Genomic DNA, 11,714 nt, shown 5'->3' on the forward strand with positions numbered 1-11,714 from the left:
TGCTCGGTGTTGCTCTTTTAAATATATTAACTTATTTGATTGTTATACCAACTCTATAGGGAGGATTCTATTGTTTACCCCACTTCACAGGAGAAAATGAGGCTAAAGACGTTAAAAAAACTTACCCTAAGACACACAATGAGTATGTGGTGGAGCCAGAATTCAAACTTAGGGGTTTAGATCCAGCACATTGTTCCGCCTTTCCAGTAAAATCAGACAGAAAATTCACAGTGTCTGCAAAATCAGAAAATATTTGTATTAGTCTGTTCTCATACTGCTGGTAAAGACATACCTGAGACTCGGTAATTTATAAAGGAAAGAGATTTAATGAACTCACAGTTCTACGTGGCTGGGGAGGCCTCACAATCATGGTAGAAGGGAAAGGAAGAGCAAAGGGCCTTCTTACATGGCAGTGGGCAAGAGTGCGAATGCAGGGGATCTCCCCTTTAAAAAACCATCAGATCTCGTGAGACTAATTCACTATCATGAGAACAACACGAGAAAGACCCACCCCGGTGATTCAATTGCCTCCCACCAGGTCCCTCCCATGACACATGGGAATGACAGGAGCTACAATTCAAGATAAGATTTGGGTGGGAACACAGTCAAGCCATATCAATACTCATGCTTTTCAACCCAGTGTTTCCACTTGCAGTAATACTTTGTAACCATTAGCAAAAGTGTAGGTACAAGCATATTCACTGAAACGTTATTTTTAATAGCTAAACCTAAAAAAAATTAAACATATCCAAATATTCACCAATAGGGGAATGATTAAATCATGCCGTAGCCATTCTCCTTGGGGAGCACTAGGTGGCTGATATAAACTATGAGCTGAAATAATGAGTGCTAACATGGGAACAGGACTAAAATTAGATGAGAAAAAAAGCTATGTACAAAACAATGTGTGTACTATAAGACCTTTTCTTTGCAAAATATTGATGATAATTGAGATGGAAGAGGCAGAAAGTAAGATTAGTGTATACAGATAGAAGAAAAACAATTGATAGCATGTGTGCTATAAATCCTACACTAATTACTATCATTATGGTATGAGATTACAAAGTATGTGTATTTGCAGTGATATATTTATTCATTTAACAGGTACTTATTGGAAATGTGCTACATACGAGGTTCCAGGTGCTGAGGATGTATATAGAGCTTACATTCTCATTAGAAAAGACAGAAAAGCAGCAAGTATATAGGTGAACATTTGAATTTTGATGCAAAAAGCCTGTGACTTTTATATTAAAAAGATATTTTTTAAGATAAGAAGACAATTACCAAAGTAAAGTGGGGGCGGGTTCTGTGAAAGTCCACAGCCCTTCTGTTCATGAAGGATTGCCTGTGAGGTAAGAGGGTGGTGGTAACCAAAACAAAGCTGATGGAACAGATTTCATTTTAGGTCCATCAGTTCTGACTGTGCCCCAAAACTTGAGACATGACTTAGGTGGAAAATAGAAAAATAATATAAACTATGGGAGGGTTTATTTGTAAGTGTGTATGGGATTTGTAGGGAGCCAAATCCGAATGACTGGGTGTTTGTTACCACTGATAAATACTGCCTGTGCCTTCCTAACCTGGGAGTCCCCCCAAAACAGAATTACATATTTAGTAATCAGTTGTATATCTAAGTATAGTTGGACAGGTTCCCTTATAGGAACAGTAAGTATCTGCAGGATAAATTCCTGTATATTTTGCGCCTCTTTCCCAGCAAGCTTCCCCTAAGTTGCCTCAGTGGTTAAGGAAAGCCTGATCTTGCTGATTCTACATGCCATAGAGTTCTCATTTTTCCAGCTTTGCTTTTTTTTTCAGAGCCAGACCTAGATATCAAGCAAGTATTTCTTGTTAGGACAGTATAACTAGGAAATAAAGGCCTGTTAGAATAAAAAGTGGATCCCCAAATGTATGTGTATGTGTGATTATGTGTGGATTAAAAAAAGAGTTGATTTGCCATGTACCATCCTCCTATCTGCCTTGGATATTTGAAGTTTCATTTCTGTTTTTGAGTACACACACACACATACACACACACACACATTTATATCTATAGCCTTCCTTCCAAGTATATGTACACATCATATTATAATATACATATATATCTATCCCCGCCAATAATTCTGATAAGTACAAACATTTAGAAACTATCAGTTATATTTCCCATGTTGATTTTTTAAAACAAAAATCAAGAGGGCAGAAATTAAATACATTAAACAGAGCTATAGTTGTTTGCTTGTGAAGCAAAGGAGAGCCTGGGTCACTTAAGAAATGAGTTCAGTGGATTTCCCAAGCTGAAAACAGAAGTGCCAGAAGAAAATGGAGGAGTTATTCCATATTAGGAGATTATTCTAAGTGATAGTCTAGATTATTAAAGTCTGGTTAGTTAAGAGATTATAAAGATTCCCATAGGATTGGTCATATTTTCTGTTTTAGGACACAAACATACAGACACAGTTTTGAAAGAGGTCAAAGAAAATGTCTGATGGACTCAGGGTGATTGATGGCACATTTTTTCTTTAATTCTCAAAAGAGAACTACATAATAATAAATGCATAAAATCTTGCAGTTCGTAAAGTTCATTAGCTCCGCCATCCTGTTAGGTGTGTACTGTGAAGATGTCTATTCTACAGCTGAGGAGGTAGCAGCCCACGGGTTGAGTAACTTCACGGATTCCACAAACATTTATTGAGAAACTGTGCCTTGGGTTTAACTGTTTCCCAAGTGGGCTTCAAGGTGGACTTAACAGTTATTATTTATTTGCATTTCCTGAAAGCGGAAACAAAATATTTTGTTGCTTAGTTAGGAAAGAGAGAATTCCTAAATGACCAATATGAGGTTGGACACAACACTCTTGCACACACCATTTCTGATCTCTGAAAACTAGGTTGACATCTGAGCAAACAGCATTGCTGTTTTCAGAACTAAACAAGGTCACCTGGGTTCATATTGCAGACTCTTTTATTCTGCCTTGCTCCTTCTACTATAGCTTACTGCCCTTTGTACATTCTAGTACTTCTTGAAATTAAGTAAAAATGAAAAAAAATACTAAAAATATTTTTAAAAAGCTAGAGATTGCCTTTTTACAGCATCAAAAATGTCAATGACAGGATTCATGTGTAAAAACCAAGCACATCTAGAGCCCCTGAAATATAGTTTGATTCATAGAGTTTAAGTTCATAGGTTAATGTTAGAGCCACATCTATATAAGATAGAATCCTGCTGTGTACACCCCACCTAATTTCATCAATTCTCAGACCACCAGTGCTGTAAAAGATTACTCCACTCTTCTTTTTAAAATCCCGAAATAAAATGAACAGAAGATAAAGCACAGAAAATGTTGCCCGGCGTGTCGATATCTTTATTTTTTCTCTGCTTGTATGTTCCAGGTGGGAGAGTTCAGAGCGCACGCTGCTGAGTGGACAGCCAACGTCACAGCCGAATTCAAAGAAACCAGGAGGCGACTGAGTGTGGAGATTTATGACAAGTTCCAGCGTGCCACCTCCATCAAGCGGAAGCTCTCGGCAGAACTGGCTGGAAATCACAATCAGGAGCTGACTCCTTGTAGGAGGACCCTGTCAGTGAACCATCTGACCAGCGAGAGGGATGTCTTGCCTCCCTTACTGAAGACTGAGAGTATCTATCTGAATGGTTTGACGCCACACTGTGCTGGCGAAGAGATTGCTGTGATTGAGAACATCAAATAGCCCTCTCTTTGAATAACCTTAGGCATAGCCATAGGTGAGGACTTCTTTATGCTCTTTATGACTGTTGCTGGTAGCATTTTTTAAATTGTGCATGAGCTCAAAGGGGGAACAAAATAGATACATCCATCATGGTCATCTATCATCAAGAGAATTTGGAATTCTGAGCCAGCACTTTCTTTCTGATGATGCTTGTTGAATGGTCCACTTTCTTTGACGAGTGGAATGACAAGCAATGTCTGATGCCTTTTTGTGCCCAGACTGTTTTCCTCTCTCTTTCCCTAATGTGCCATAAGGCCTCAGAATGAATTAGAATTGTTTCTGGTAACAATGTAGCTTTGAGGGATCAGTTCTTAACTTTTCAGGGTCTACCTAACTGAGCCTAGATATAGACCATTTATGGATGACAACAATTTCTTTTTTTTTTTTTTTTTTTGTAAATGACAAGAAATTCTTATGCAGCCTTTTACCTAAGAAATTTTCTGTCAGTGCCTTATCTTATGAAGAAACAGAACCTCTCTAGCTAATGTGTGGTTTCTCCTTCCCTGCCCCCACCCCTAGGCTCACCTCTCTAGTCTATTACCCCAGTTCTCCCTTTTGAACACCATACCTTGCTGGAAACAGTGTGTAAAATGACTGAAGTGATGATGCCCGAAGAAGAAATAGATGCCAAATTACATGGACATTGAAGCAACACTCAGCGTTGCCTAGTGTTAAAGGCACTGCAGAGAAATGAGGTACAGAGGTGGCCCCTCTGAGTATTTATTTGACTCAGGTACCAGTGGTACATATATACAGTGTAATTATGACCAGGCTGGTAAAATTGGCTGCTCCCAAACAATCCCCTTTTTCCTGGCAGTATTTGGAATTTATCATTTATTAATAACTATACATTTTTTAAAGGCAGAAGAAGAAAATCTATCTATCTATCTATATATATATAAATGACCTGACAGAAGAAAACTGTTAAAAATGGATATTATTGGAGGCGATTTAAAATGGTGGGTGTGAATTATCATTCTGATGGAAAGGAAATAGCAAAACAATGTGTTACAAGTATTTGCTAATAAACAGTATACTGCCAGCTTCTAATTGCTTTTTGATGTATGAAAGGCTTATATAATTTTCTTTTCGTTGGGTGACTTTTGCCAGATGAGAGGAGGTGGCACAGTGGTGAGTGCAGGGCACAGTCCTAGCCTTCTGTGGGTGTACTTTTGGAGTTGTGACTTGGCTGTGAGGGCAGAAGTTGAAGTTGGGATCACTGTGACTTTGCACATAGAAAAATGCAGATTGCAGGCATAATTCATCTCTGACATTAGAGAAAAAGCTGTTATAGCACAATTTAAATTTTGAGAGTTTGCTGTGTTTTTTTTTTAACATAAAAGAGGCTGATTATTCTTTTTAGTTTAATTTTATATCCCATAATTCTTCAGATGGTTCCAAGATTCAGAAAAAATTCAGTAAATGCACCCCGTAAATTGCTACCCTTTCCTTTATTTTCATACTTAGATCTGCTGTACATTGTATATATATATAATTTTTAAAATGCAGAAAGAAAATAATTTCCCTAAATATAAATGCAAACTGATTTCTTTTACTTTTTTGTGTGTAGGGGTGGGAGCTGTATCTGAATAAGTGGCATTCAGATTAGGGTCCTGAAAAGCCCAGAATCTTTAAAAACAAACAAACTAATAGATGCTTATTTTCCAACATTTAAATTTAAGCTAGAAATGTAAATATTCAATTAATTTGTTAAAAGTACTTTTATAAAGTTAAAAAGAAATTCCAACCAAAATTGTAGAAAGTCAGGCTCTTTTAGAAAGAAAGCTACACCCATTTCCTCAAATAACTGTTCCGAAAATTTATATGGTGGAATGCACCATGTATAAACTGTGAATTGTATTGACAAATAAAGTTTGTAATTAAAGTCAGCATTTTCTGAGTCTCCTGCTTGCTGCTGAGAATTTAGATATGATCTAGGTAGGTAGAACTCCAGGATGTTACTTTTCATGCTGAGTGTTTGTCATTCCTTTATTCAAAATATTTAAGAAATATTTTCGATGTGTTGATATACCCTTGCTAAATACATGCAGACTGTTTCCCTCGGTGGCTAGTCATGAAAACCAAATATAGTGAAATTCAGTTTTGAAATAAGATATTTGAAATCGCATATAGATTCAAGGTTGTTTCTATTATATTACCGTATATTTATGTCATATTTTATTATTGTTAGACCTTGTCTTGACACTGAAGTAGACTGAATGCTGAACACAGGTGCCTGAATGGTTTTTTGTAAGGAAAAGACAATTAAGCATCCCGGTGGTATTGAAGTCTAAAGAAGGTAGTTACCAACCAATCTTCTAGACCTTATACCACAAAACGTTTGGACTACTTACCTTGTTCGTATCCTACATAAATTTATTGATCAATTCCTAAACAATTTGATGGTCAGTAAGTTTTCTAAAACTAGCCCCCAACATCATCCTTAGGATTAGGGGAATTTTAAGAAAGCGTGTATTATATTAACTGAAATCGCTTTTATTTTCTTAAGGCTTATTTTGTTTATTTCTTGTAGGGAGAACCTTGATAAAGATTTTGACAAAACGTGGAATATTCTAGTGAGTTTATTTTTCCATTAGGCCAGTATAAGAGTGAGTAGTTTTTCCTGGGAAGATATTTGAAAAATAACTACTAGACCAGAAAGTATCAGGGACTCCCTAATCTATATCCCTAGATGTAGATTCTGGAATATGCTCTCTATCCAACCTTACGGATGCTAAATGTGAAAGTGGTTCTTTTGGAGTTCTTTCAATCTCTTACATAGATCTATATACTATGCTACATAGTTCATGTGACACACCTTGTTTTTCAACAGTATTTCACTCTTGCAATTCAGAAGAAAGTACAATTTTTGAGGCCAAGAGGGAATTGAATAATGTGCATCTTGGCCTTCAAAAAAAGAAAGAACAGTGTGTAGGGCTCTATTTATTTCTCAAATTTTAAGGAACACATGACATAAAAGACCAAGTCCCATCTAATTCTGTGTCAAAAATCAGTAAAATTATTTGACTCTTAAAGCTTAAAGTTCAGAGACTTAGGGAAATTTTAAGTGGAATACCAAAAAACAAAAAAACAAATGTAGGCATTCTGAAGATTTGAAATAGCTGTTTATTCCCAAGAATTAGAGGTCTAGATCAACTTGCCTTTCTTTATTTGTTGTTTTTAATTCTTGCTGGTCTAGTAAAGTCATAACTTATTTGTGATTCGCATTTCTTATTAAAATGTAAGTATGACTTTGTTTTTATATAAACTAAACGGTTTTTTATTTGAATGTTCATAACTCCATTACAATTAATGTGTGATATTTGCTTTAGCATGAGTTTACTTAAATTTAAAATTAAATTAAATTAAATTTCCTTCCATAGTGAAACTGGCCAGGTGTGGTGACTCACACCTGTAATCCCAGCACTTTGGTAGGCACAGGCGGGTGGATTACTTGAGGTCAGGAGTTTGAGATGTAGCTGGCCAACATGGTGAAACTCCATTTCTACTAAAAATACGAAAAAATTAGCCGGGCGTGGTGGCACATGCTTGTAGTCCCAGCTACTCAGGAGGTTGAAGCAGGAGAATTGGTTGAACCCAGGAGGCGGAGGTTGCACCACTGCACTCCAGCCTGCGCGGCAGAGAAAGACTTGGTCTCAAAACAACAAACAAACAAACAAACAAACAAACAAAAACCTAAATAAATAAAATCAAATAAAAGTTCCTCTCATAGTGAGACTGGCCTTGCATATGCTCATGTGTCAGTTCCAAGATAGAACAGGATAACCTGGTTATTTCTGACAGAAACTTTTGTGAGAAACCTATTGTAGTTATTGAAGTTATCTTAATATAGAGAAAGCTTCATAAGCTCCACTTGCTTTCTTCCTCCCCCAACCACTTCAATGACCCTCTCAAAGATTTTCTCCTCTCGTTTCACACATGATACTTCCCCAGCCATAACCCAACTACCCCTTCCTGAAAGACAGGGATTGGTTTCAAGGACCAGGAGTTTTGGTCTTGGTCTTTTGTTTTGACTCGATTCTGTTGACTAAACCCTGCTTTTACAATTTCTAATATTTATAAAACCATTTATTGTTTTCCTAGTATTAGCTTTATAAAATGTTTTCATTGTATTAGGTTTGTCTCAATTCACAACTATTTTTTCTTTTTATCTGGGATTCCTTGTCAAAGTATTTTTGTTTAGTCACCAAAAACTCACTGCCTAGCCTTTATTCTATTTATTTTGAACCTTTAGACTTGGATTTCTTGCTCTGAATTCATCAAGCTAACTCACACGGGTATCTTCAATTCTAAAAGGGACCCCAACAGAACCAAGACTCTTTCATAATCTTTCCCCAGACCTGGCCTTCTTGTGTCATCTATTTCAGCAAGTGGCACAACTATCCCTCTGGCTGGGCAAGTCATCCTTGATATCTTCTTCTCTTCGTCAACTCCATCTCCACCTATCACCAAGCTGTTGACTTGTAACCTAAATATGTTTTCAATTTGTACATGGCCATTGCCTTAATCCAAGTCAACACCATCTTTTCCCTTCACTCAACTGCTTTTATATCATTCTCTTCTCATCATTGATGGTAAAGAGTTCTTTTTAAAAAGAACAAATTGTCTACAAGGCCTTCTTCTAATTATTCTACTTTATGCCACCCTCTCCAGACTCATCGTGTATCCCTCTCTACCTCTGTGAACCCCAGTTCCACTAGATTTCTCCCTTCTGTCACAAGGTTATGTTGATGTTGTCCCTTTACCTGGAATGCTCACTCTCTTTTTACTCTTTAACCCTTTTCACCTAAAAAACTTCTACTCACCCTTCAGAACCCAGCTACACTATCACTTTCTCTGATAAGCCTTCCTTAATGTGAATTCAGGTAACTTTGTAATATGCTCTATAAAACCTCTTTTCTTTCCTTCAGTTTATGATTAGATATTCATGACTATTCTTATTTATTATATGTCTCCATCACTAGAATATAATTCATTTGTTTTAGCATACTATTTTATCCCCAGATACTAGCAGAGTACATAAAATAGGTGTTTGATAAATACAAGATAAATGAATGAATAACGATAACAGGGATTTGGCTGTTGTAAACATCTGAAGTTTCCTTGTGCATAAATAACTCAAATTTTCTTAGCTTCACATTTATCTGTCTTCTTCCACTAACTTACTGGTAAATGAAATAAAAACAGCAGTTATTTCTCCTATTAACTACTATTAACTGATAAGCTGGTACTAGTTATTAATTGTGTGGTGTGTGTGTGCCTGTGTGTGTGTGTGTGTGTGTATGAATTAAAGCCAATTCTCACACTAGACAGACTTGCAGTTTATTAGTCATTATGTACTCTTGCTACTTATAAGCAAGAAATTTATTATTTGTATTTCTAAACTTAAACTCACAATAGATACTATCAAAGCTTTTCAGTTGTAGCTTAATCTTGAAAATTTGTTTACAAATTAAATTCAAAACATATTTGCTAATGCTAGTAAGTGGATGCCTTTTATTAGTAGAAAACTAAATGCACAATTATCATCCTTGCCAAATAAAATCCAGCTTTTTCATGCTTAAACAAATTTATGAACAGTCTTGGAAGCAATCCATTATTCGGCACATTTGAACAGTATTCACCAGAGAATATTAATCACTTACATGGTGTGATTTTAAAATTAATTCATAGAATTCATTCAGTTGATTCTTGATTTTGTATATGGTATCTCTTTTTGCACTATAAAATTAATAGAGAAAAGTATGTAGATGTTTTTTTTATCATTCTAACTACTTTGTTTAAAAAACATTTTAGACTTTTAAATAATTTTCACATTAGACTGTATGTTTTGGGATTTTTACTGAAAAATTTAAAACAAGTATTACTAAGTGACATTGTCTGGTCCAGATTCAAATTTTGTCATTGACCAAGTACTTCAGGATTGGGAACACACAACACCAAGATACTGTCAAGACATCTAAATAACTCATTTTGATTCTCAGTCAGTTGGGAAGAGCAATTCAGAATTGACACGTGCATTGAAAAACTTTCTCTAATATTGCCAGGGTCTAGATATGTAGACAAGTAAATTAGCCAAATGTATGAATCTCTTCACTGATTAAATTGTATATGCAAACAAAATAATATCTTGGTCATGGTTTATCAAGTCAACATTTATCAAGACTCTTTAGAGTGGCAATCATTAGAATACTAAGCCAAATCAATGTTTGCTGTCTAGGAAATGGCAAGCCATGGGTAAGACAACAATGAAAACAAATAACCAAAATACAAGGTGATAAATATTACAATGAGGTGTGCAAAGAAGCACTAGGAATAGTACAATACTCTGAGGAAGGAAAAACTATCAACTTGAGTTGAAGAAAGGCTTTATTGAGCAACTCATGTCTGAGTTAGATCTCAAAAGAGCTATAGAATTTCACTGGATTTCAGATATAAGGACAAATAAAAGTTTAGCATGATTAGGCACTAGCAGATTGTTTTATGTGGGCTGAGCAGGGTGTGTGTGTGTGATGATATTGCAAAATGCTTAAGAACACAAAGTGTGGAACCAGTTGGCCTGAGTTCATTCCTCTGTCCTGCCACACCCTAAGGAAGGTTTTTGTTTGTCAGCATCTATATGCCTTATTTTCCTAATATGTAAAATGATGATGAGTTCCAAATCTTAGGATTATTCTGACGTTTAAATGAACAAATACATTTAAAGTGTGAAGTGCAATTCCTGGAACATTTTAAGGGTTCAATAAATATTTGCTAATGATGATACTACTACTACAACTAATAATGATAAATCCCACATACATTAGAGAAAATGAGGCTAGAAGAATTGATGGGAACTGGGTGGTGAAGGTGTTCAGCTGCCAGAGGTTGAGGTGGTCAAGTAGGACAAAGAATTAAACTTAAAGTAACAATCAAGCCTTTATTCACTCACTGGAAGAACACATGAGAAAGGCTCCCCAGTGTTCCATATTTCCCTATGGAACTGCACTGGGTGAGAATCAGACAACTCGTAGCACAGATGGGGGATTCATCTCAGCACTGAGGAGTTCCCAATCAAAGCCTCCTGCCTTTCACAGACTCTGGAGGCTAGGGGCGGAAAGTGGAAGAAAGGAAGGGATAGGAGTTGAAAATTACTAAGTCAGAGTTGAGAAAAGTGCCTCAACCCATGCCCCCAATAAGGAATGTTCCAAATGGAAGCTCCTGAGCTCCTGATTGCAACTCCCTCCAGAAAGTTCCAATGCTTTGACTGTGCATCACATCTAACATGGCGAGGCACCCTTCCCCAGGAGTCCTGCCAGGCAAATCCTTGAAATTGCCTACGGTTGGGCCTGAAAGATCACACAGAGGATTTTGGCCTGCAACCAGGCTCCTCAGAAGGAACCATGATTCTTTCCAAAGAAGTTTAGATTTGGCAGTGAAAAGTCACTTCAAACTTTAAAATAGGGAGTGATGTGAATAGATTTGTGCCGTGGAACAGTCACCTTGGAAATGGTGTGGAAATCAATGCTGAGGGGATGTGATGTCTGGCAGAATGTCAGAGGACTCTTGGAGAAGTCCCTGAGCGGGATTTGAGTCTGAACCATGCGAGGGGCACTGGGTGGATATTGGTGCCTTTAACTCAGATTAGGATCATGAGGCTACCGGAAAGGAAGAGAAAGTTTGAAAGTGAAACAGATGTTTTGAAGTTATGGTGTCAGTGGGGTCACCAAAGTGAAAACCCTCCATAGGCAGAATACTCACATGAGCTCAGGTCAGGAGTCCCAGGTAAAGAAACAAACGTAAGCATTGCTGATATGATAAGAACTTCACATTAACAATGAGAAGTTGAAGTCACTATAGTTAGTACTGCTAAAAATAAAAGCCTCTTCTCTTCTAAATATTAACCCAGCCTTGAATAACCTATGTAAGCTAGGTGTATTCATTGCAAACAAAAAAGAAAAACAAACCTCA

General features: G+C 36.7%; 1 protein-coding gene across 2 annotated transcripts in view; it reads left to right on the forward strand.

Annotated features, from left to right (window-relative positions):
- The window catches only part of KCNK2 (potassium two pore domain channel subfamily K member 2), a 145,848-nt gene extending 140,216 nt beyond the window's left edge, over nt 1-5,632 (forward strand). For both annotated transcript variants that reach the window (XM_015116300.3, XM_015116290.3), the window contains exon 7: nt 3,387-5,632. In XM_015116300.3, coding sequence (XP_014971786.1) covers nt 3,387-3,704 — 318 coding nt within the window. In that variant the 3' untranslated portion in view covers nt 3,705-5,632. The remainder of the gene's footprint in view (nt 1-3,386) is intronic.
- The last annotated feature ends 6,082 nt before the right edge of the window (nt 5,633-11,714 follow it).

The sequence above is a fragment of the Macaca mulatta genome, chromosome 1 (genome assembly GCF_049350105.2).
Source record: "Macaca mulatta isolate MMU2019108-1 chromosome 1, T2T-MMU8v2.0, whole genome shotgun sequence".
In the NCBI taxonomy this organism is placed as follows: Eukaryota; Metazoa; Chordata; class Mammalia; order Primates; family Cercopithecidae; genus Macaca; species Macaca mulatta.